General features: G+C 41.1%; 1 protein-coding gene across 14 annotated transcripts in view; it reads right to left on the reverse strand.

Moving 5' to 3' along the window:
* The window catches only part of CTNNA3 (catenin alpha 3), a 444137-nt gene that overhangs the window by 59373 nt on the left and 357493 nt on the right, over positions 1-27271 (reverse strand). For all 14 annotated transcript variants that reach the window (XM_058421607.1, XM_040071778.2, XM_058421606.1 and 11 more), the window contains one exon: positions 3109-3201. In XM_058421607.1, the coding sequence (XP_058277590.1) occupies positions 3109-3201 (93 nt within the window). The remainder of the gene's footprint in view (positions 1-3108; positions 3202-27271) is intronic.

Genomic DNA, 27271 nt, shown 5'->3' on the forward strand with positions numbered 1-27271 from the left:
AGTTATGCAGCCTGGAGTCTCCAAAACAGAGAGGCCACGGAAAAAGAATGTACATTAAAAAAATATATATACAGAAAGGAACCTCACATTTTCTGTGTCCTCTGCAGATGGATGCTAACATGTTAATTGCAACATATGAGGTGTAAGGACAATAACTTTACAATAAACCATCAATTCCACTAATGAGCTAAGAAGAGAGAGCCATGCAACTGTTTACATAAATGTGTGTGTCAAGAAGAACTATACTTATTCTGCCCTGGGCCAAATGGCTGGATTAGCAAAGTTCTTGAGGTTATTTCCAGCTCTACTTCATAGAGGTACATAATATACTGCTACAACCTTAAGTATTTCAGTAACTTAATCTCTTCCCTTTACAGAAATTGGGTTAAAAATTGGCAAGAAAATTAAATGCTTTTGATAGATCATGACTCCTGACAGGGAATCTTTTTCTATGTATCAAGTGTCAAAATTACTGTTCATAGAACCTACTCAAAATTACAGTAGTTATTTTCATTATGCTTGAATTTTTATCAGTATTTCATGCTTGTGTAGGGCTTTGATAAAAAATAAAGAAGAAAATATTCTAAAACTGGCTTTTTTATTAACAAAATAGTACATGCTTCCTGTTAACGTATGTCAACACTTCATTTAACGAAGGGACTTAGATGTACAATATTTGCTACTTGAATAAAAATTGCTAATTAATCCAATGGAAAACCTAATTTCCATTCTAATTACTTTTTTCACGCAAATATCAACAGTTTTTCTTGGTCTTTACTATTTTATTTACTCTCAGAGATTTTTAGAGCTATATACTCTTAGATTTTTAGAGCTATATAATTGATCGTCGTATTTAAAATGCAATATAAATAAAACAAGGAAATAACTTTGCCTGGATTTTCTCATTCACAGAACATACTGAATCAACTTTTTATGTGCCCAGAATTGTTGCACAAACACAGTGTGTAACAAAAGTGCAGAAAAAGTGATCTTAATCTCATTTTTGTCCATGCATCCACAACACTGTCTGCAGAACTCTCAGAAAAAAAAGTGGGTGTGTGGCTGCCTGAAGGAGTTCTGCTCTTGCCACCCCTAAGTGGATTAAGTCGTGAGGTAAAACATCTTGCCTCTTCCTCAATATGACCTTAACCTGCAGCAGCAACTTTGAAATTAAGCTAAGCTGTTCTCATCACTAATTTAGTAACGTCAAGCACTTAAAGTAATTTTTCCTGATCATTAACATGCACACTGTATTTTAAGTTGAAAATGAACTGGGCAAAATCCTACTCGCACCACTCTTCAACACAGAATCCCACAATAACAAGCCACTATCTCCCTCAGTGGAATTACACTGATAAGCATAAATTAGTCTGTGATAAGCCTCCACAAACTATACACAACCACCAGAGGAAGAGCTAACTTTCAGCTGGGAAAAACTGCATTAGTCCTTGGATCCACAAGCAGTACTGTTTTTATAGTAGCTAAGGGCTTGAATCCTAAGGAAGTTCTTCTTCAAGGATGTAAAATCACCCTACAAATAATCACCAGTATTTTTACCCAGTTTAAATACCCAGAGATCTCACAGCACATTGCCCAAGTTGACCTGTATCCCTCAGCCTGGGATGGTGCCAGAGGCACTATCATATTCATCTCAGAAACAGGAAATTATCTGAGGGAAGAGATCAATGAAATAACATTTTCAAGATGAGTCAGGAAGATAAATATGAGGTCAAATCCCAGTCCTACTATCTCACCACTAACCTCTACTCTTCTCTCTTTTTGGAGATAGAGTCTGAAGGTGGGATTAATAATACATGACTTTTTCATACATAAGGGAAACAGGATTTGCTAGTTAAGATGTAGCCTTTGTTACAAGTGGCATACACACATCACATCTGGTTTTACATGTTGTGATAAAAAATGGGAAGCAAAAAGGCACCAGTTCCCCATTGGAGCAGTGAGAGACGTGATATCCAAGAAATAACAACACTCTTGACAAAGCAAGAGGAATCAAGAGTGCTCCTGTGCAGAATGAATATGGAGCCAGATATGTATAAATAAAACTGAATTATTATAGCTTAAATGCCCAAGAGAAAGAACTCAAGGAGGAAAAAAGACTGCCCTGCAATCTTGCCAAAGCACTTCTGGAACAGTTCCTGGTGTTAACACTGCACACAACAGCCTCCGAACAGGACACAAAGCTGCTGCACCACACAGCCACACACTGCCTAAACCTTAGCATCTATCTTCCCTACACAGATCCCTCACGTTGCTAAACAGTTTCTGGGTATAAATCATCAAATATCAATATCAAATAGCACTCCAAACAAAGAGACCTTAAATCACTGTTCTTGTTTGTGGCTGCTAGATTTGTTAAGACATCTCCTTTAATAAAGTATGTCCAGGTGTCTGTCAATATGGTACTTTAGGCTGAGTGCATACATATATCATTTAGTCAAAGCTATAATTTTCTATTGCTTTTGGGGGGTAATGTGCCATTTATGGCCCCGATAGCAGGACCTGTCTAGGAAAACTGTTTCTAAACTATAGAATCAGGCTTTATGCCATGACTTCTATCTAGATGCCACAAAAAGGAACACTTACAGTAACTGTATTATTTTAGAGAGAAATGGGAAAAAAAAAAAATTAGAAATGTCCATACTGGAACGTTAAAGTACTGGGGATTTTTACCTGCATTAACCACAGTCTATGTGTAAGAGTCCCTTCCACCTCACAAGGAGCAGCACATCCAAGAGACATCCCCCCATAGCACCAACCTGTGCCTCTGATTGCTGACAGCCAGCTCCCTACCTGCCACTGGTCTTCGTCATCTACTTTTCGGTTTGTGCCCTCTCAAGTATGTGTTCCTTATAGTTTTCTTTCCAAAGAAAAGCATTCTGTTAAAGAAGTACTCTGGTTTAGCCAAGAAGTAGAAGACCACGCATGAAAACGTGATCTTTGAAAGCTTTAGTGGATCTCTTCTTATTGTATTTGACAGTAAGTATCTACAAACTACTACTTGTATTTTGCCAGTAAGAGAACACAGGAGGAGAACACGAGAGCATTTCCCCCTGCTCACAGTGCTCCTCCATGCCTGGTCACACATACCCGGTCAGTCTTCCCTTCGGTCTGGACACTGGTACGGCTGCGGGCATCCTGCTCGTCTTCCAGGTCAGACACGTCCTCCAGCTCCTCGGGTGTCTGGAGAAAGGCAGGAAAGGGTTATTCTCTGTCACACTGGGGAACACGGGTGCTCATGTCAAATAGATCCTATTGGGTCTAAGGTAAGGTCTGACGATGGTTTGAGCTGTTACTAAACTCTGTGTTTAAACTGGTGCTGCTGCTAGCAAAAGTGTCTAACAAGAAACCTTCACATGACAAGAATAGATTGTGAATGTGTCACTTACCAGTTCTATTAAGCAGCATGAGTTCCTGCACTACCAGAAAAAATAGGTATCCTTAATTTGCTATTTTTATACATGGCATTATCCCATACGCCACTGTCTGTTTCTTTTAGTCACATCAGCTGCCAGTTGATTTTGTGATTCTGTTTAATTTACAAGAAATTTTCTATATTATCCAGGTCTTCAGATTTATTTACTGCTTCCCTTTTACAAAAGTATTATTAAAAGAAAAGGGGTTTCACGCAGAAGTTCTGAATTCTATCATAAATAACATAGCCAAAAAACCACAATGAACATGACTTCATAAAGGACTCTAAATAAAACATTAAAAACAAGTTTCTTCTATCAGCAAAGCACTGCACAATGAAGCATACAAGGTTTTAGGGATTACGAACCACTTAAAAAATAATACTGGTTCTGCCGATGCAATAGGGTAAACTCAAGAAATTTTCCTTTATCAAGTAAATTCACATTTTTAAGAAGCAAAAATATATAGAACCAAGCGCTACAAAGCTCATGACAGATCTACCACCACCTTGACATCTGGAATTCCAATTAGAGGGAAACCCTGATGTTCCAAGTCCCCCAAAAGCCTGACATTGCAAGAGAAACATGACAAGACCAGGATTATCAGATAACCTTAGCAAAAGACAGGCAGAATGAAACCCAGCCATTGCTTTTACCCTATTTTCAATCAAGTCAAATATAATGTTGTTAATCCAGAATTGCTGTATATTCTCACCTTCATGTTTTTACTGTCAAGGCATATATAAAGAAGATCTGTTGTGAGAGGGGCACTGCAGGGTTCAGTCGTTTTATTTCTGGGTCTACAGCACAGTAATTGCACTGCATTAACCTGAATAAATTCACCTGTATGCATTTGTGTCCTTTGAGAAAGAACCTCTGTGGTCAGAGGGTGGTGCATAAACCACGGAGTTCAACAGCAGCCTTGGAACAAGGCTCAAATAGCACTCCGTTGCTTCAGCAGCACACAGACAATTTCACCCACTGAAGGAAATCATCACTTCCATGACATAACATTGCAACAAATAACTCAATGTTGGTGCACAAGGTGGCAGAAACAGAATGCTGGGGGTGAGAAATTCACCTAAACTTCCTCAAGAAAACAGACAATCAATTTCTGGGACAAAGATAAGCATAATGCAACACTCTCAAAGGCAGGGAAAGAACATTTTATTTTCAGGCAAAAACTAACATTGTGACCAAGTCTCAGTTTGAACACTGGAATTAGACCTAGTAAGAATTCCACTGTAGACAAAGGCTGTTACCATGCAAAGTTGTTGGAAAAAGCTGCAGCATGAAAGCAAAATTAAATTTCGGTGGTGGTGGATATCCTGCAGTTAAAAAAAAAAACCTATCACAAACTCACTTTAATTGAAACATTTAGGGACATTCTTATTAGAGGACCAATAACATAAAGGACATTAAAACAGTAACTTCAGCTTCTCAGGATTACACTGACTCCCTCAGGCAGGTAAGAGCTTTGATTAAGTGTACAGAAAAGAAAAATCATTTTCCTTTTAAAGTTAAACAATATTTGGGTTATTAATACAATTTTAAAAACCACATTGCAGTTCTTAGGTTTTGATAAAATTAGTCTGAGTTTTTTTCCCCCAATCATCATAAAGCTGGACTCATTGCAGCAAAACACCATTTCTTCCTGGGTGAACAGGTACTTAAGAATCTCACACTTCCAATACAGAGATTCTTTCCTCTTTAAGACATGGAATCCAAAATGTTGTGACAGGGTAGAATGGTTAATAACTTTGAGACAGTCACATTATACGTTGGTGAATTTTAGGTAATGTATTTAAGATCTTTGTACCATTATTACCCCACAACAAACTGTATATATTTACAGAATGGTTATTTTAGGGCCATCAAGAGAATTTTATAGAATTCCACTGATACTGTTTTTCTGTGAAGTCAAGCTATGTAAATATTACCAGCCTAAACATGGAAACATTAGCAAAGAGGTCAGCAGGTCAGCAAAAGGACAGCAGGATAAGGCACCTCTCAATAGCAGTCTCAGGTAAGCTTTCCAAAGATGAAATCATCGTTGTATTAATCTGATCTGGCACTACAAACTGCAAATCATAGAGCAGAGATCTCCTTCCAGCTGCACTGGCATAGGGATTCCCTCTCCAATTCCTTATCATATGCAGAACATTGACTCAGGGTCCAAGTGCTGCTCACCCCTCGTGGACTAAATGCTGTCAGAAACCTTTTTGGTTTTACATTGCATATGCCCTTTTCATGTTAGTAAAATCTGTTTGTGGCTGGGATGAGAAGTTTCCTGCACAAAGTCCATTCTCCCAGCCAGAGGACTGCACTCCCACCAAGCTCTTCCCAAGTCATTCTCTCCAAAGCGCAGATCTGCCATGTTTTGAATTGCTGCTACCACAGAATTCAGAAAAATGAAACAAACCTGTCCAGTTATTAAAGGACATTTCAAGCAGAGGGAAGTTGTTCATTTATCAAACCTTTAATCACAAACCATAAACTATTGTCATTTTCAGACACATCAAAACTGAAAAAACCTCCCCACTGTAATAACGAGAACATCAGAAGTAGTTATTAATTGTTTTCTCTCCATGGACGCTCTTTTATGTAATTCAGAGCAAAATCTGTGTTTTATTTTCATGCTGCTCTCGTGATCCACTATTTATTAAATACCTGAGACACACCTGTATCTGCTTATATGAATAATCCACATGCCAATTCATGGCTATTCAAAAGGAATGTCTGATGACTGTATGGTTAAACTGGTATGAACATGAGAGCTTGCAACACAAAATTGTGTGCTAGCATCAATAAACAGAAACTGTGCACATAGCACAGCTGGAGGACTGGAGTGAGAACCATGGAAGGAAGCTGAAGGTATTGTTTAAGACTCCTAACAGGCATTTTATCAACTGCAAGTGACAGAAGAGGGAGAGATTTGAGTACTGCAGTCAGTGACACAATGAATACAAGACATAAATGGCAAATTCACTGGGAGACATCCAAAGTCTGGAATTTCCAGTAAATATAAGGAAGAATGCTGAGGGGTAAAATGGAGCACAAGACACCAGTCAGCAACAACCTACAGACTCGTGTGTAACACAGCGGTAAATGGAGTTTAGAAACAAATTTGAACTGAGAAAAATTAGGTTTCCAGTGGCCACCGGAGCAGAACTCTTGAATACTCTCCCCTAGAGGTGCTGGAGGAGGGGAGAAACTCATTCCAAGATGACACCTGAGCAGCCTACACTACAAACAAGGTGATGGAGCAGCTGGGAGTAGGAGTGAGGCACAGGGGCGCACAGGACGCCTTGCCCCAGCCCCGGGCTGCAAGAGATTCTGCTCCTTCATGAAAAGCCTTTGCTGATCCTGACAATAATGTGTTTAAGTATATTCCTACACATCCATTCTAGGCTGTAATTCCATTACTGTGGCTGACAAGCTACACAAGTAGCACATACTCCTTTTCACATTTCAGTGATTGTAATAAATCTACATTCTCAGTGGGTTTGCTACTGAAGACTCAGGGTGAGGACTCAAAGTCATATTTATAGCAAAGTCTGATATTGATGAATTTGACACCTTGCTGGTACTCAACTCCAAACCACAACAGCAAGTCATTAGTATTGCACCCAGGTGATTTCAGGATATGAATTACCTTTTCATCTATGAAATGAAAACCACTCTCTGATGACAAACCTTTTAATTTGCTTTTCTACAAGGATTTTAAAAAGAATAATTAATAAAACTAAGGTCTAGCCCTATTCTTTAGATCTCTGCCAGTTTTTCTAAACTGGTTGCAAATGGGCATTTTGGTTTTCAATCCAAGCTTTGTAGAACAATTTGTCTGACTAAGTCTCACAGCATCTTCTCCAACACAGTTTTTTTATGCAAACCGTCCTCAGAAGTGATTATGCAAAGAACTTTACAATTTGTTTGTAAAGGTCACATACAACCCATGGAACCATCAATCCTGCCAATAAAGGGTCTTGGCTGCTAGAACATAATGGCAGAGCAAGGTCTAAAATCCCAAGATACACAATGTAAATGGACAAACAGGCATCATGATGTGAAAGGAAGCTATCTCCTCTATCTAACATTCAATTAAATGCTGACCTTCACACTGTCAGTATATGCACTTATGCTTTATCTTATCTTGATTTCAATAGCCCCATCAGTCATCCTTTTTCACAGATCAACACTGAAATGCAGAACAGACTAACACCTTAACAGGAACTAAGCTGGTGAGTGATGTCTTTATTTTACTACTGCAAATGCAGTCATTTGTGCTATGTAAAACCCAGAGCAGCAGCAGAAATGCCTTCGTGCACTCCAGGAGGATCATCATTTGTCTATTATGTCCTTCAGTGAGCACACAATGGCTTTACTACAGAGATTATCAATTCTACTGTGGACATTTGCCTAACGTCCAGATTTTGAACATCTCATCCTGTCAGGCTGCACATCACTCAGTGTAACAAACCACAGTATGTATGTCACACAAGACCACCATTATTTCACACTTAATTCTGCCAGATGACACACTGCCAGAGCAAGAGTTTTGATGCACTAGAAAGAGAACAAGGAACTGCAAGCATTGTTTATCCTTTCTGCCTAGCTCAGTAAGAACCTCATGAAATTGTTCCTATCTAGTCATTTAAAGTACTTATCATGTATTTGCTAAAAGCAGTTGAGTGTTGAGAACAATAAACCCCACATCATAAAGGTGAAATTAAAATACTACATTCTTAATCTGTCAATATTGTGACATCTCAATGGTAAATACCATCCCCTCGGTTAAAGATGATCATGTGTTTATTTTTGAAATCTATTCTTGGCAGCTCCCTTCAAATGGTATCTTTAGCATACCACATTATTGGGGATATTGTTAACAAAAAAACAACAAACGATTAATTAAGCCAGAGAGCAGAATTCTGTCTTTGACAGCAGTATTGTCACCAAGCACTGGCAAGGAATTTGTCATCAAACAACAGTAAAATCATTATCCTGCTATAGCCTGTATACATTTGCATTTTCAAATGTAGGTACTAAACATTTCTTGTTACTAACAGAGAAAATTCTGCAAAGTTCTTTTTAATATATTAAAGTTGTAGTTCCTGTTAAGATCAGTGTAAATATAAACTTTGGTGAAGAACAAAGAATTTAATTATGAAATTAAGTGGTGAGCTTCGACACTGAAAGATGAAATTATTTTCAATAATAAAAGTTGTTATAAGATAAAGAGCACAGGTTTTAAAACTAAGAAGTGCTGTGAACCCACAGTATGGGGCAAAAGTTGCCTTGTTGTTACTAGATCCTTGGAGGCTTTGTTTGCTCATTTCACAAGTTGTTTTATAACATTCTACTCCAGGAGATTAAGACCAGGAAAGTTAAAATTAATCACCATAGAGACAGAAAGGTAGATCAATAGCCTGATTCCATGGGACAGCTCCTGTGCTTCCAGGGCAATGTATCACTGCACATACATTAGGATAAGAGTCTTCTCATCTACCAGTCAGGAGACAGGGAAGACCTGAACTGAGGAGTGGAATTGAAAAGTTTTAAGTGAAAATTCTGAGTACTGCCCTCTGCAAACCCTTTTAAAGAAAAGCTGTGAAGTTGGCACAGCTAAGTAAATTGGCACGGAGAATTTCAGTGCCTGTTTTCTATCCTAAGCTACATTTTTTTTGTGCTGGGAACACACATTTCAGCCCTGTTCTCATTGCTTCCTCTTTCCTTTCCCCGACAGTACTTTGTATGCATGCCACTCTCATGTAATGCCTACAGCAATTCAAGGAGATTTACTCCTGGAAATACTGACCTAGTTATGCTGCACGAAACGCATCCTTCCCCCTAAAAAGTTGGGAGAAACTTGACCACTGCCTGAAATCCCACCCAGTAACGGTATTGTAGCCGAAAGGGTCAAAAGATACCAGCGGGGTAACATTTATAAACAAGGTAACAGTTTTATAAAACCAACAGAATGTCCAGAAAATAAGCTAAGATTTCAGGGGGGCAAATCCTTCACCAGGTTACCTGAGGACTCACTTAGGAACCTGGAAGCTTCATTACTTTTTTTTCCAGTTATTTTATTTCAAGGAAGAACTTTTTTGGGTATAACTTTAAAAAAATCATTTCAAATCCCTGAGAACGAAATATGATCAAACATAGGTATTACAATCACACAACTCTGCTGTAACCCAAGCCCCTGCCTTGATTCCACAAGAACCGTGACAAATGATACACAGCTTCATGCAATGCACAGCCTTTTCTTACGTTTATTAAGCCGGAAAATCACCATATGGCTCAAAAGCTTCCATTTTAAACTCATAAAACTGATAATTAACAAGAATAGAACAGTAGATTTTAATACAAGTGATTTGTTCTTCAGCTATCTAAAATGTATTCTCTGTGTCCTCTGCTGGGTTGACATACATTTGCTCCATCTAGTGGGAAGCTAATTAAGACATTTCATTTATGATGGCACAAATACTTGTTAAGCTGTTTAAAAACGGATCGTGAAAAATTAATTAAGCCACTGTTCTTTTGCTAGTAATCTTCATAAAGCAAATTATATATGGCCTTATATATGAGCAGCTTATACTTGTGTTTGAAATAGATTTCTAAACCTCACCTCAGCATTTGAAAATGAGGAGAGATTACATCTTGTTTTCTCTCTCTTAACTGTATGTATTAAACTAAAACATCTTTACTGTTGGCCTGGCTAACCTCAAAGACAACCAGAGAGGTGCTCTGCATTTTGCTTCTGCAAAAATTCATAATGGTTCCCGTTTTTAATAAAGGCCAGAGGAACAAACCGGCCAAGTACAGGCTGCTCCCCCTCCTATCAGCCCCTGAATGTCACTGAGAAAGGCTCTGCACACCACCTCCCAGGTGCTGGAACCGAGCTGGGCCATCAGCCTCTGGCTGGGGGCTCCCAGGGTACTTATGCCAGGCTGTGCCGACCTGGGAACACAAAGAGCACCACAGGTGTGTGTGAAGGCCAGGGCCGCAGGACATCCCTGCCGAGGGCCCTGGGAGCTGCTGGCGTGCACACTCGGCAGGTCTGCACTGACACCAGCGGGGAGCTGCCCGCGGGCTCCGTGCTAGGGCTGCCATCCAGATGGAGTGATGCACTCTGCAGGAAGGGGCTGACAGGAATCTTCTAAATGCAAATCCTGGCACCTAAAGGCAGAAGCTACAAACAAAACAAGCTGAGGCTGCCTGACTTCAGAGAAGACCAGTGAAAATGACCTTGGGCCCTCGGCACAAAGAACGCTGGGCAGCAGTCAGGAGTTCTCCCTGGCACCAACACACAGCATCCTGGGACGGAGTCAGGTGTGGCAAGATAAATCCACTTCTGAGAACCAGAGAGTTGAAATAATACTTTAAAACCACGTGATAGAGTCTGCCTTCCTGCAGAATCTCCCTTACCTCACCATGGTTTCTCCAGAAGCCTCCATTTTTTGTGGAGAAGAGAATATCCCAAAGCAAAAACAAAAGCACTGTTTCCAGGCAGATGAAATGCAGGAAAGAAACTGCTTTTGGAATATATCAATATATTAGAGGTAAAAAAGGTGCAGTGAATCTCAGTTTGACTGTTAAAAACATTTCAGGGATCAGAAAGGACAAGAAGAAACAAGAGACATAAAGAGACAATTCAGAATTCCACAAGAAATGTAGGTTTATCGTATGATTAAACCTGAGCAATGGTAGCCCCCTCAGCAGAGATTTCTAACATGCCAAATCAATCTGTTTCTGTTACAGGAATTATGCTAAATGATCACACTAAAAAAATTCCCTTGGATAGATTAATATATTCCTCAGCAAAAGGCTGCCAATGAAAAGTGCATTTCTCAAACTGGAGTAGATGAAATTATTAACTACAACTTCAATATCTGCTCAAGACTCTTCAGTCTCAACTGACCCTCTGTACTATTGGAGCTGCAAGTAAAACGGGTATCTTTAGAAAAGATACACAGAGTAAGCCTGTCCATCATGAACTCATGCCTCACTGAAAACGCACACTGTAATGCACAGCCTGCTTCTCAAAGTACAGGTACCACTGCTGTCATCCTTCCCACTCATTCCCACCCAGCACTTGACAATTGTTATGCACAAATTTCTGATTTAGCAGCTACTCTTCCCAGACACTCAAGACAATGGAAATAAAACCACCCTAGCCATGAATCCTGCATCCATCACTTTCATTCCTGCTTTTAATTATCAAGAGGCTTCAGATGCCCAGAACAAGCATCCACCCACTCTCAGTCATTCAGTAACCAATGATATTCAAGTGAATCATCAGCGCCAGCTGATGTGGAACTAAGGAATTCATTAAGGCCATCACTGTGCAAACCAGCCTTCATGCCCCAAACCACTAATTTCATTCTGCTTTGGGAGGCTGAGAGCTTTCATTACCAAGTAGGCTCTCCAAGCAAAGTGGAATCAAACACACACAACCCCCCAGAACTGCCCCTCAAAGAACACTAGTTTGGGTCTAGCTTCTGAAAAAATTATTTATTACATGATTTTCTTAGAATTTTTGTAGATGCTAGAATTCCTGTTTCTACATTAAATCAATTCTCCCATCTGGAAAGGTTTCATGACCAAGTTCTGTGAAAGGCAGTACAGAACATTTCCCTGTAAGACATCAAATGAGAAAGTTATTCAGATCAGTACTTTGCACATTTTTTTCACAATATGCAGCTTTGACAGCCTCCTCTGCCCAGTGAAACAGGAGAGACTTAGCACAACTCTGTCATTTGCTAACAAACTGATAGAGACAAAACTGGCCCAAAGTCAAACACGAGAGCCTTAATATATATGAAAACTGACCAAAATCTTTTACATGAAATTTTTCTTCATGTCCAAACTGAATCTTCCCCTTGTAGTCAGAGTTCATCCTCTTTGTAATCCACTATGAATATGTAACACAGATTTTTTCCAGCCTTGTGCAACAACATTGTACGTCAATGAAAACAGCTATCTCATCTTCCCTTCTCTCCACTTTGGTTCTCTGTTCCCTGGGCTAATTAGGACTAACACATTTGGTGTTTTTCTCATAGGTCACAGTTTCTAATGCCCTGGTTATTGTAGCTGCAATAAATCGGAGCACACTTGCTTAAACAACTCAGGAGTTTTGGAGGTTCTCACTGCTCATGTTGGGACATAAACCGCCATTTCTCTTATTTTTAACTAAGGTACCGATGAAACTGAGTAACTACAACCAATCATAACTCAGTAAAACCTTGCTTGGTTGCACAGGCTGAAATTATTTTTTCAGACACCTCCAGTATTATCTGACTTGAACAGTAATTGAACATCAAGAACTAATGAATCTAAACACAAATTAACCATAAGCAGCCTAAACTTAATCAGTAAATGGCACTGATAGAAATATTTTTATCCCATGGCAATAGATTTTAAAAAGTCTTTCTTACAACATGAGAACTTACAGGGAATTTTTTTTTTAATGCCAAGAGAAAAACACACATGATAAATACGTGTTAGAAAAGCACTAAGAATTACAGGGGATCACAGGCTAAAGAGGATGCAGCAGTATCACATTCCTGAAAACAAAGGCAACCAGACTGTTTTAAGTATCTGCAGGCACAAAGACAGCAAACCTTATGAAATATGCCTTCCCGTCAAGGGAGGGCTGAGCCTCCCCTGCAAGTACTGTATCAACTGCTGGGCACTGTGCCACCAAAGGGAGGACACAGCTGGAGAACAGGATCCAACAAGCATCAGCATGATGTGACAAAAATCAAAACAAACGTAAACCTTAAGTGTACAGGAAACAAGCAGAATGAGATAATCCATCCTTGATGGACATGAAGTCCTTTAATGTGGGATGTGGGGTTTCTTTATGAGACCAGACGACCGCCCATGGCAAAAGGAAAGAGCCTGCTCTCTCTCACCGGGTGCGATATAACAGCTTTATTCTCGAGTCCTGCCCTGCCTGGCTGGAGATCTTTACCGATAGCTCACTGGTGCCAGAGAGAGCGAGGCCCTGCCCGTTGGGGCTTTTTCCGCAGGGGGCAGGGCCCAGAGGCAGGGACAAGCCACTGCCCAATCAGGGATAAAGTGGGAGTGGAACAGAGTTGGGTTACAGCTGAGCAAGGACAGACCACGTGATACAAAGAAAAAACATTACAAATCCGATGAAACACAATATAAACCCAATTAATGCATTACAACACTTTAAGATGGCATAAGGAGATGTGTTGAGTGGATTTAAGGAAGAACTTTCTAAAGGGAATGGAGTGGGATTGACTGCTTGAAGGCACTCTCCAGCTGACAGCTGTGAATGTTCTAAGAGCAGGTCAGACAAATGAACACAGGGAATTATTTGAAGTTAATCCTGATCTTCACAGGAGACCGTATTGATAGAGTTAGTTCAGTACCTTCAGAGTATGTATTTGATTGCTGCATTTATCTTAGGTCAGATAAAAATCAGAATTTATGTATTAGTTACCCTTTTCCAAAGAGACTGGCACCCTGTGGGGAGGCCAGTTTTCAGGCTTTACAAAGGACACTACCTTAGTATGAGGCATGAGAAGAGAATCTGCATATAAACAACACAAGACAAACTGTAAGGTAAGAGGAGAGAAAATAGAGAAGAAATGAAAAAAGGAGGGGAAGGAAAAGAAATTAAGACGATACAAAGAAACAGCACAGTGTGAGACAGGACAATGCATAGCTATGCCTGTGATGCAGCACCACAAGTCCTCAAAGAATACTATGCCACATCTTTGTGGTAAGCTATTTGTGTGGCTTGCTGAATGGTCCCTGACAGGAATTTCAATTGTTCCTCTTTCTCTTTGTGGAGGATGGTATTTTTTGGCAATTAATACTGCTCAACCTTTTCTTCTTCCCCAGGCAGTAGATAAATCTCAGAGCTCATAAACAAACCCAAGAATAAAGAAAAAGGAGCGGAAATGTATCACAGCCTAAACCCGAACTCTGCCAGGTAGAAGCTGCCTGCCAAAGCCCTGAGCTATCTGGCAATCCCACAGGCTGAGTAGGACTGAACCATTCCATCTCTAAAGAGGCAAGCTGCAGGTAATATTTGCTGCTGAGCTTTCTGGAAGAGAAATACAAGGAGAAAAAGAAGCTTTTTACTGATGAACTAAACACAACTTAAAATTTCATCTCAGTTTTTCTCTGCCATCTGAGAAACCTGAGAATATTAGAGGGAGGAAACAGTCCTGTGAGTTATAAATTCAGTATGTTCTACAAATGCATGATACAATTTAATATGCCATTTAATAACCCAGACATGGAAACCAGACCAATAACACAGCAGCAACTCTATCATGTTGGATGATCTTTTCATTCAGGAAAAAAGTAACTCCCTGTCTGCAGTTAAAGGACAACCTGGGTGAGTCACCTGCTTTCTGACCTCTGAGTTTCCTATAAAGTGCATGAGCAAATCAAGCAGGCCAGTCTGAGATGGAGGAAACTGGAAGACGCAAGGTTTAAGGCTGTATTAATGGAATGGAACCACCAAGTGGAAAGAAAAGCCTAAGAGAGACACAATTTCAGGCTTCATCTCTCTTGGGGACTGGCTCCATTTCAGCAATAAGTGATTAACTGCAAACCCCAGCATTGGTGAATTAATTCACCATTTCCACTGATGCTGCTGTGCTTACTATCTGGGTAAGTTCTGCTTCTGGCTCCACTTATCAAGGTGACAAGCAGATGTTTTATTGGTTGCCCTCTGAGCAGCCAGACTGAGCTCCACACTTCCAGACATCCAGGGCACTGGTGTGACCTCACATCACTTCAAGCACATAACTAGGTACTAGGATGGCTTTACCTTTGCTATGCTTAGCATTCCCTCACTAAAACAGCAAACAATTATTCATGTCTGTTCTTCATTTGCTGAATGTTAATTAAGTTTCACGCTTGTTTCTTTATGCATTTGGAATGCAGCTTTCCCAAATTCACAAGCATTTCAGAGTATATCTGACATGGCCTTTCTGTGGGGCCATCCCAACCACGGCATGCCCTGCTCAGGCAGGATGCCAGACTGGTTTCTCACTAGGGCAGAAGGGTCCAGTCCCCATTCTGAGAACACATCAGCAAAAAACACACAGCTGCCATCTGTTGATCTGAGTTCCTCCATGCACAAACCACACACAAAAGGCAGGCAGAGGTATGATCCGTACAATACAAATAGGTGAAAGAAACATGGGTGCCAGCCCCCCAGGCGGCTCTGACACCAATTACTGTGGCCAAACCCGTGCCTGCCCCGCAAGACGACAGAGTCAGGCAGGGAGGCTCAGTATCCGTGCGCTACCTGAGGAACTGCCCCGGTGTGCTGGCCAGGGCCTGACACAGTAAGCCCAGCAGGCCGCAGGAAGAATGGGGTGGCTGGGACGGGGGACTGCAGTCGAAGCTGCTCTGGGTGCAGCCTGCCTGAGGCAGGTGTCAGGTGACAAAGCCTTTCTCAGGGACACAGGTGTACCTGTGTGCACCCCCAGGCTGCCACAGCCTCACTCCGGATGCTTTCCAGCAGCTCTTTACCCCTCACGTGGACATGCTCGGCTGCATCCTAACATGCAATTGTGACTCCTTCTGCGGGTGCATTTAACACTGCAGCAGATTCCAGAAGATTTCAAAGGCAATTCACACTGGCCCATATGATCACTTCTCATGTGCTATTTCATGCTGGACCATGTTCAGCAAAAAAAAAGGCTTCTACTTTCCAAAAGAATTATGTTCACTTGCTAAATGATCAGGTTTTCTTCTATTTTCTGTAATTCTATGCAGACTACTTCATCAAGACCAGGATCACAGAGCACTCAGAGTAACAAACTAATTTTAAATTAATATTATTGCTCCAATTTCCTAATGATTGAAATACCTGGTATAGCAATTACCTTGGAGGCCCTGTTGCTGTTTGCTAGGCTACACTGGAGGAACGGTGCAGTAAAACACCAATTTCAACCCAATCCATGTGCTAGAGAATGCACAGCACTCCCCTGCTGCAACACAGTACCCTTCAGTACTCATATACACTGATTTTGTTGATAATATAATGAAGGGACTCCTCTGTCTCTATTTTTCCAGTGTTTCTTGGGAAATTAGGTAACATCAGTTTTGTCAACCTCTATAGAATCTTCTCAGGTAAAAAGAACAAATACCATGTTCCACTTGTCAGGCTCAGTGGAGGGTATTTTTTTTTTTTTTTTTTCCAATTCTACGAAGAATTTTTTCCCAAGGTTTTTTTCTTTTTTTTTGTGAGGTGGTTTCCCTGTTATTACTACATTTCCTTATGTTCACCTCCCTTCAACTGCACTGCAACCCTGAGCACACTTTCAAGGAAACAGCCTGGTGTGATTCAAGCTGGCAAGCATTGTTCATTAAAAAAACCCCAAACTAAAAGGAAGGAAGTTGTAATTAAAAACAGAACCTGAACTCAAACATACCCATGGAATACTAAGGAATTCTAAAAACAGAAACCGAAAGAACTCAGGGAAGCAATAAAGAACCATTTAATCACAAACCTTTTCCACTGTCACACTGCTTTATCAGCAAGGACACGCATGACAAGAGGGCCAGATCTGACACTGTTACACCAACAGGCAAGAATCAAGGCACAGAATGACACAGACCCCAGCACTGCTACCCTACTCTTGTGCCAGCAGAACTCAGATCACAATCTAACACATTATCATTAGTACAGTGACATTCCAAACACATTTGTGATGTACACTCATTGCTTTTCTGTGCCACACTAAGAAGATCCATCCTAGCAGATAAAAGGTTCCACAGTGATAATGGCAACTGAGAAATTTCAACTAAGCCATGGCCTCACAGATCACTGTGATCAGCAAAGGGAAATACAGCTAGATCTAGCCTGAGCAACAAAGATCTCTGAGGCAGAACTGCAGGAGCACTGACAGGGCTGATTGCAGCATCACTACTATAGCCTGAGGTCTTAGTGCTGCTGAGATCTGCAGTCTCCATTCCCAGGCTTGCCTTGCTCATACTCCAGTGAGCCATGTGGCAGCAGGCATATTTTAATAGAGTATCTATGATTTGTAACACTTTTACTCTGCTTCCCAGTTTTGGTTCCAGTAATTCAGTCCTTCCCTTTTAGCAGCATCATATTAATTCCATTTCTCTGAGAATGTAATTTATATTAGACAGTAAGTACCAAATGGCAAGGAAGGAATACATGAATACACATCACGTTTTCTTGCTCTAAGGAAATATTAAAAAAAAACCCAAAAAACAAACAAACAAACAAAAAAAAAACCCAAACAAAAAAAACCCCACATCCAAAACAAACAAACAACCTCAGCAAAGATTTTAATGTTCCAGAAAAAAAAAAAAAAAAACCAACTGTTATATGCTTACGTTTCCAATGAGCCACTAAACCAGAGCTATCAAATAACTCTGGAAGGAAGGCTCTTTCTGAAAGAGAAGGGTAATTTTGTGAACAATTAAAAGCAAAATCATGTGTGACACTTGCAATGTAATTTAATCCCTACACTGGGAAGAGCTGACATTGGTAGTAGTATGCAAGTCAAAACTGTTTATGCCATCCATAAGCATATTGACTCCTGTGTGTGACCCAGTAATTCCAGCATTAGGAGATTTCCATGGAAAGCCATGTAGCAATTTGCTGCTGAAAAGCTCTTATTTTACAGCCCTGCATGCTGCCTACAGCTGTGTAGTTTGGGCAGAAGACAACACAGATTTGCCAGGATGGATAAGTGCACATGGATCTTACAATGGATGCAGTATGCAATTGACACCACCACCACTACCTCTGTTATCAGCACTTCTGAAATAATTGTTGTCTATGTGTACCTATAAAGGTTTTCCTTTTTCTTTCTTTTCTTTAACAAAACACAACACAACATCCTTTCCATTATAACTGACACTTAAACTGGAAACCTAAGGCAGGATAAAGAAAATTCCATTTTTAACTGGAAAAGTGTATTTCGTTGATTGGTTTGTTCTGTTTCGCCCATGCTCCTTACACTGATGGTTTACCCCTGGAGTTTGTATCTTCCCCTTTGTTCCCTTATAAGTCCATACCCCTCCTCCCCTTCCAGCACCTTCCCTGCCTGTCATCTAAACCCTGCTCATCAATCCCAAATCCTCCCTATCCATCACTGTAATCCCTGCCCCTCTATCAGAACGTTCCCTGTTTATCAATCCTCCTTCGAGGCTCTATTGGACTCAAGAATACAGTCCCTCCTACCCTGTGAATCTACTGGTCTCCTCCCTTTGTTCTTCCAATGGCTGTACCCCATTGGTTGTTGGTTTGTATCCACCCCTACCACCCCCCTTAGTTTATGATCCCCTGCACTCCTGTATTCAGTGCTCTTTGCCCTTGGATTCCCTTTGACAATAAACCTTGTGGATTTTTCCCAGGAGAAAAGCCTCCTCTCTTCCTTTGCCTCTGTCCCAGACAGCACCAAGGAAGCAGGAGGCTGTGAGCCTCAGCTCCTAAGGTTCGGTGGCTCCTAAGGTTCGGTGGCTCCTAAGGCTTTGCCAAGGGAATGCCGTTCCCCACTCCTGCCATCACACAGCGTCTGGAGCTAGCCAGAGTGACCCCAGAGAGGTGTGATAACAGAAAAGATGGGCCATATATTCCTGTGCTAAATGTAAACAAGGCATAAACACAACCAACAATAGCGAAAGTATTATAGACTAGCAGCAGCACGCAGTATAGCAAGCTCCTTCCTTTTATAATAAGTTCAATGCATACTGTTGCATTGTTTGACCCATCAATTCTCCCCTACTGTTCTAACTCTAATAGATAAAATTAATAAGCAAACAGTGAAGTCAGACATGTTTTGACAGGTGCCCTGGACAACACTGCTTTCAACAGCAGGTTTGACCAGCTGATCTGAGGTCCTTTCCCTCTGTGAGCCTCTGTGCACACTTCTCTCCTCCTTCTCCTCACTGAGAAGAGGGTGAGACAAGTGAAATGTGTGATAGTGAAAAGTAGGATGGGGGTCAAAAGATACTGCAGTATTTCCACCTTAAAAAGAAGGCTCCATTAACCATAATATTTTGATAAAAATGAAAACCAAATGAGTAGCATTAAAAGAATTTAAAGCAATGTGGAAAAAAATGAATACATGTTAACGTGCAGAAACTACAGGTTTGAACATGGCACCATCCAAGTGGTAAGCTCCTGGTACTGCTTTAAATACCCACTTCCACTGCATGTGAGCTGCTGCTTTGGAAAGGAGATCTTCCCCATCAGACCTGTACACAAGACTGGCCTGACAACATCAAGTACTTTCTCACAAGCTTATTACAACTGCAATTAGAGAGAGCATAAGCATAAAACATACTGTTCCTCAGAAGGGGGGGCAGGGGCTTTTGACATCCCTCTACCACTGGATGCTCTCCCTGTACAGAAATAACAGAGCACATGGATGTGAAAGGATCATTTTGGATCTGCACACAGGAGGATAAAAGTGGTGCTTATTTTTCTAGTCATTGTTCATTTTGTATATAAAAAGGACTCAGAATCTAAAATCAGGAATCTCACCATAAAGCCTGAGCAAATGCCTGGAGCATGGGAATGGGGCAGCAGTCAGAAAGCTGTACAAAGGACCAAAAAGTTGAAACCTGTTAATCTCAAAGTGCAGAAAAGCAGAAGCACACAAAATCAGGTGATTTCTCTTGTCATTTGTTAACAAAGGAAAAAAAAATCCACCATTTCCCAACTACCCTGTGGATGGACTCTACTTCAATGTTTAAGCAAAGGGGACCTGAAGAAGGAGGAGGAGGAGGAGGGAGGGCCACTCCTTCCTGAGTGAAGTAATCTTTTATCTGTGCTCTGGCTTCCACTCCTGTGTCCAAGGTAGAAAGGGTAAGCATGTGCTTTTTTCCTCTCCTCTACCTGAGATGTGAATACACTACCTGTTTTTAAAATCAATAAACTATTGGTATTTCTACTCACAATTTTTTTTTTTTTTTTCCCCCTTGTGGAAATATCGCAGCTTTTAAAAACAGGAGCTTGTTACGGTAACTGGGGCAACTCCAAACTAAAGCTATCTCTTAGGGTAATATACTGCCCACATGTTAAGACAAATGGATGCAACTTTCAAGGAAAAAAAAAAAAAAAAGTGGGTACTATTTACAGATACACTACTGAGCAGCTTTTTGCTCTGTAAAGCAACAAAGCCAGCAACACTATCACACTGAGAATCAGAAGTCATCTGATTTGCTGAAGATATTAAAGGCCCTAAACTAATGAAACTGAGACCTTTAAGAGTTTGTTACATGGTACATAAACATGACATAGAAGCAAACTGATATGTATAGCTGTTTGCCAGAAAAGAGGGATTGCTTTATTTATTCTGGAAGACAAATTCCCCTGGTACTAAATGGAGATTAGCATTTTTAAAAATGTCTGCATGTTAAATTGAAATGTATGCTGAGTGTGTCCCAGAATTGTTCAGTACAGAGCATTTTGAAAAGGTATCTGCAAGGTAGTGTCATAATAATAATGACTGACTTTAAGATGCTAATAGTGATATAAATAATAACAAGTATTTTTACATTATGAGAAGGCTTCCCATATATACTGTAAAGAACATAGACATTTTTAGAAAATACGTGCGTAGGTGAATTAAGATATGAAATGTAACCTATGTGGGATAGTGCTTTAAGTTTTCCCATAATGGTACTTCAAGGTTGGTGATGGTGACTTGTGATGTTAAAAGCCAAGTAATATGGCAGGAACAAGCAGCTGTCAGAAGCTTTTACTTGCAGGTATGCACGGTTGATCATGGCACTAAACACTTTTAACTTACCTCCTCTCTGGGTTCTACAGCACAAACCAACATTCTGCTTTTATGTGACTCAGGATAAAAACCTGAAAAAGGAAGAGGTGTCCCAGTATCCTGAACAGAAAACAGGTATTTCTTCTGCACTCTTTTTCAAAGACATCACATGAATACATTCATTTGCAGTCACACTGCATGCAGATATATCAGCTTTGGGTGACAGGACTGAAGCTGACAAGGAGCTGAGGAAGGAACAGTCCTGACCTACTTAGGTCAGAAACAACCAGAAAGTGCTGAGAGGTGCAGGACCAAGTGGTTAACTACTGCTGCAAAGGTTCTGCCACTTGTGCAGTTGCTGTAGAATCAAAAAAGATGAAGAAAAAGGTTTTTATCAAACTTCTCAATATGAGTTTGTAGTAGATGGATTAGCATCACTTCTGTATTTCAGACCAACAATGAAGTTTAACAAGGCTGCACGAACAGGTCCTTGTCTGTCTGTTCCATGAGGTCTCAAGGCCCTCTCGGAAAGAACTGTAGTAAATGTCTGCCTTTCTCATGTTTCCCTGCTTTGCTTTGTTTTGTTTAGCTTTTAAACAGAGGTTCAATTCATGCCTGCTATTGCCTGTATTGGGCAGGATCTAAATCACCTGGACTGCAGAAGTAAAAATAAGCAGAAAACTCTGCATGTGTAGAATAATTCTATCATTAGTAAAAGCCATGGTAGAATTTGAACTAGACACTCATTAACTGGCTGAAAGGCTTCCACCACTTGCTACCTTCCTGTCCTAGAGGTCCATGTCCTAAAAATTCCTGTAACTCTGCTGGGTGTAAGATAATGAATTCTGCTGTGATGTCTCTTACTGAGAGAAATCAAGTGTACTGAAGAAGTCACAAGCTCTATTAAGGATGAATTCTTACATTTCTTTAAAACAGAATGAAAAACCATGCCAGATTTGCAACCAACAAAGGAAGTATAAAAGGGAACCCATCCCAAGGGTATTCTGAGAAAGACAAAACATATGAAAAAGCATTTATGCTGTAGACTCTTGAACGCGTAGAAACTAAGTGTGACTTTCCAAAGGAAATTAAAACACACAGTAAAGGACAGCTAGCTAAAGAAACAGGAATAGTAGGAATTGACTGGAAACGCAGGGAGGATTTAGCTGAAATCAAAGTATCTAGGTAAGACAGAAAAGAAAAACAAATGCTTTGCTTCAGTTTTATGGGGGCTGGGTGATGGATCCTGTACGTCATGGCACAGGGAAATCAAGGAACAATGTGCAAAATGAACTCAAAAAGCCTAACACCATAACTGTTGAGGAAACCTATGGTCTCAATGCCAGAATCCTGAGAGAAACAGCACAGAGAATACCCATGCAGCAGAAAGGACTCGTAATAAATGCTTTCAAATGTCAAGAACAGCAACTTCAATGCACATTCTCCACCTCTCACAAAAGTAGGGAACATGGGTTCCTCACTCACTGCTTCAATGAATGTAAGAATAATAAAAGCATTTTGCATAGAGTATATGAACCCTTTGCCCTCTTCTTTGTCTCTGTAAAACCTGGAAAGCTGCTCCCTTATTTGTTGTCCAAAAAGAACAAAGAATTCTGTGAAACTTTTGACTTGGTGACTTTGTTTCCACTGTTCTTGGTGTAACTGTTAAGATCACTATTAGTGTTTCAGCTACCAGCAGTGACTATTCTTTTGAAGTCATTCCTTTCCACTGAGTTTACACCCTAATGGGACATTTCTAGCCGTTACTTTAATCCAGCTGTCTCATATTTTTCAACTAAAAACACTTTCATACAGGAGTTTTTAAAAAAGTTCAACCACAAATCTTAACATTCTGCAGCGATTAATATGTATTGCCTCAAAACCCATCAACCTGCTTCCTTTAACTTTTCTACATATTTCACATGGCAGAATTGCCTTTAATTTTTACTACCTAATCTAATCTATTTCTGTAACATCAATATCCTGATTAAAATGTTATCCAGATAATGCACAAATGCTTTCATGCAAGATCAAGTTCACAAAATCTCTAAAGCAAAATAAGAATGGGAGGCTTAGAGTCAAAAAATGACTGAGAAACGTGGATATGCCCTGGATCAACTATCTAGTTATTTCAAATCGACAGCTACCACTACATTAAGCAGTCCTTGCAAGTGAACACTGAAAAGCATCTTAAGGGGAGCAACATCCTTAATGCTCCAGAGGCATTTCTATTAAGCCTCGGCAGAACAACACACCTGCCACTACGTAGCTACTCTAAAGTGTTACATTATATCTTGCAGGACTGCAAGGGATGTTTTATTTATCTTTGGTTAAGCTTGCACATTGATGCATAGAAGCATAGATGGTAATTTGCATTAACAGTAGTATTGGGCAACATTTTACAGTTAGGAACACTATTTTTAAAAATATTCTCTCTGTGTAATTACATGTTTGAAATGCTTTCTGAAAAACTGATCTGGAGAATTTCTGCTTTTACTACCATGTTGAAAAATTGCCCCCTGTGATGAGTGGCCTTGTTCATTTACATTTCTCAATTATTTTCTGATCAACAAGTTCTTACCCTGATTCAGCCTTGCAATCAATCCCCTGAAATCAGCAAGGCACCACTCACTGGCACTATCAGCATCTTGGCCACAGAACATTTCATTTCCTCACCCTGGCTGCTACGCTAACACTGCACATCTGAATAACTACCAGATCTACTAAAGCTTCTTCCAGCAAACTGGCATTGTCTGGGATGTATCTACCTAGGAATGCAAACACATCCTGACTCAGAAAATGAATGTCAGGTTTCCTCAGCACTCTCTGTACTGGCAATCACTACCTCTAATGATGCTGGAGCAGATGACTAACATTTCACCAAAGCTCAAAAAGACCTTGGCACGGTTGCGGCTGAACAATGGCATTCATTAAATAGAAAGCTCATGTCTTTCTGAAAACCTTTTTTTTTAATCTCCTGCGTGTCTTGGTTTGGAAGACAGGTGTCTGCTAGGGAGGTGCAGGGCCTCTCTAGGAATGGGGGAATTCCAATCCCCTCCCTCTGAGTTATTATAATTTAGAAAATTAAAGGGGCTTTTTCAGGCAGGACTCTGGGGAAAGGAATAATAGTTCTTTACTAATAAATATAATAAGGCAAACAAACAACAACAACTACAGCAACAGTAATAAACAGAACCAGGAACCTCGAGGGGCTTTGTTTCACTAAGCCTGGGGCAGTCTGATCTCTCAGGACTCTGGGAGCACCAAGCTGGAATGGTGGAAACTCCGGGGCTGGTGGCTGGAACGGCAGGATATCCCCAATGAGGCAGGGGTGGGATGTCCCGGCAGGCAGGGGGGTGCAGCATAGCAAAAAGGAAAAGCAGTGCTGAAGAAGCCGCGACTCCTGGGCACGGCTGGCCCAGCCCCAGCAGGGCAGGCAAAGCAGCTCAGAATTCCTGGGAACACAAGCAGACGGATGATGGTAGATCTCCCAGGACCAGACTTTCTGTTGACAGTGGACTTTTCTTGCAGCAAAGAGCAGTCTGGCTGTCTTCTCTGATGCCCAGAGCAAACAGCCCCCCAGCTCCCTCAGCCCTGTCCTTTTGCTGCCTAAAACTCTCATGATCTTTCCTCTCCTTTGTGTTAGTCAGGTACCATCTAAGTACAAGCACTTTGTTTTTTAGTAACTTATGGGGAAAAATTCTTTAAGACAAAAAGGAACAAACCTAACCCCCAACACTGAGCTCTCATCAGGACCTGCAAGGCTGCAGTGAAGATGGCCCTGACAGAAGCCATTCTATTACTGCTGTCTGCTCAGGTGGTGTGCAGTGACTCAGCATTTCATGGGTGCACAGCACATGTTCCGCACACTGGGCACATTCTGGGCCTCGCGCCTATTCCGGTCTCTTCACACCTGAGCATTTTCCCCTCAGAATACTTTCTGGTGACTATCCACATACACACACCCACCAAGGAGGACTCTAAGAAAATACACTTTCCTGCAGAGTTGTGTCTGCCTTTTCACAGAGACTGACTGAAGCCATGTTACACTCCTCAGTGCATTTCCCAATTCCCCAAAAATGCAAAACTCCAGAAAGAAATACTCAGTCATGATCATGGAATTCAAGCATCAAAAGAGTGGACATGCAGAAGACTCAGATCTCACTGAGAAACAGAAGTAACTTTGTAATCTTAAAGACCCAAGAGCCCCCGAGTCACTGAGGGAAGGGAGGGCTGAGCAACACAGACATTTAATAAAGCTTACCTAGAAAAAAAAATGAGATGGCCAAATGAAAACTTCTTTGCCTGCATTCACTGACACAGGAACTGACTGAAGACCTAAGAGAGCATCACCCATAGTCTGGTTTGTTTGATTTGGACCTACATCCAACTCACAAACTCTTATTGGGAGTTGAGTTTGGGATGTGTCTTGGTTTGAAAAGACAGGTGTCTGCTAAGGAGAGGCAGGCCTCTCCAGGAAATGAGGAATTCAAATCCTTCTCTCCGTGTTATTATATTTTGGAAGATTAAAAAAAAAACAAAACTTTTCAGTCAGAACTATGGGGAAAAGGCATAACAGTCTTTTACTAGTAAATATAACAGGACAGACAAAAAAAACCAACAGCAATTATAACAATAGTAGAACAGAACCAAGAACCCCAAGGGCAAACGGTGGAAGCTCCGGCGCTGATGGCTGGAAGCCGGGCGCGGTGGACTGTCCTCCGCAGGCAGGGGGTGTCCTCGGCAGGCAGAGGTGGCAGTGCCGGAGAAGCCGCAGTGGCGGGACCCGGGCTCACCCAAAATCCAGCAGGACAGTGAAGAAAGGTACTCCAACAAATGGTAGAATTCCCAGGGCCAGACCCCTCCGTTACCCGTGGACTCCAGCAGCCAGCCGTGGCCCGATCGGTGCTCCCCCCGGAAGAAGAGAGCCGCGAGATCCCCCCACCCTCAGCTCTCTCCGGGAGCTTTTCTCCCTCCCCCAAAACTAAGTTATCAGTTCTTTTGTCCAGGTTAAGCACTCAGCACTTAGTCTCCTAGCAACTTGGGAGGGGGAAAAAATTCTACAGTAAACTTAACCCTCAACAGGATGTTTGGGTGCTGGATGGGATGTTGGATGTTTCAGGGTCTCTTGAGTATACAAACTGCTTCCTCACTGACAACTGCAATAAGGATGAAACATTTTAATAATTTTCCACATTTGAATTCCTACTTTAACTTACACACTACAGTATGTTAAGAGTAACATTTTTCACATTAGAATTGTTTTGGTTGGAAGAGATCTTTAAAGGCCACCTAGTCCAAACCCCCTGCCACAAGCGGATCAGTTTGCTCAGAGCCCCCTGCAGCCTGGCCTTGAATGCTTCCAGTGATGGGGCCTCTAACACCTCTCTGGGCAACCTGGTGCCAGCATTTCACCACTCACACTGTCGTAAGTTTCTTCCTTTTATCTAGCTAAATCCCTCTTCTTTCAGTTTAAAAGCATTACCCCTTGCCCTACCACAACAGGCTCTACTGAAAAGTCTGCTCTCGTCATATTTATGAGCCCTTTGTAAGTACCTCCACCTTTGTAAGAAGGCTCCGCAGAGACTTCTCCAGCCCCAACAGCCCCAGCTGGCTCAGCTGTTCCTCATGGGAGAGGTGCTCCATCCTCTGATCATTTCTTTGCCTCCTCTGCACCCATTCCAACAGCTCCCTGTCCTTCCTGTGCTGGACCCCAGAGCCAGAGGCAGCTCTGCAGGTGGGGTCTCACCGAAATGAAGCAGGTGAAGAGGGGCAGACCCGCCTCCCATGACCTCTTCTTGGGCTGGGCTGTAATGGGTTTGTATTCACAAGAAAAGGAATCTGATTCTTACCACATTCTCAACTGGAAAGTCAATGCAGAAGACAAACTTCCTTTGAAAAATATATATTGTTATTAATGTTTAATCTGATTTTAAAACAAAATTGCTGAACATACAGACATTGCAGCTCAGTTGTTTACCATTTTTTATGAAGATATTTGGGGGAAAATCTGCACCTGACAAAACTCTGCTTCAAATTTTAGAAATAAGCTGTTCTAATTCAGTTTCTGAA

The sequence above is a fragment of the Hirundo rustica genome, chromosome 8 (assembly GCF_015227805.2).
Source record: "Hirundo rustica isolate bHirRus1 chromosome 8, bHirRus1.pri.v3, whole genome shotgun sequence".
NCBI lineage: Eukaryota > Metazoa > Chordata > Aves > Passeriformes > Hirundinidae > Hirundo > Hirundo rustica.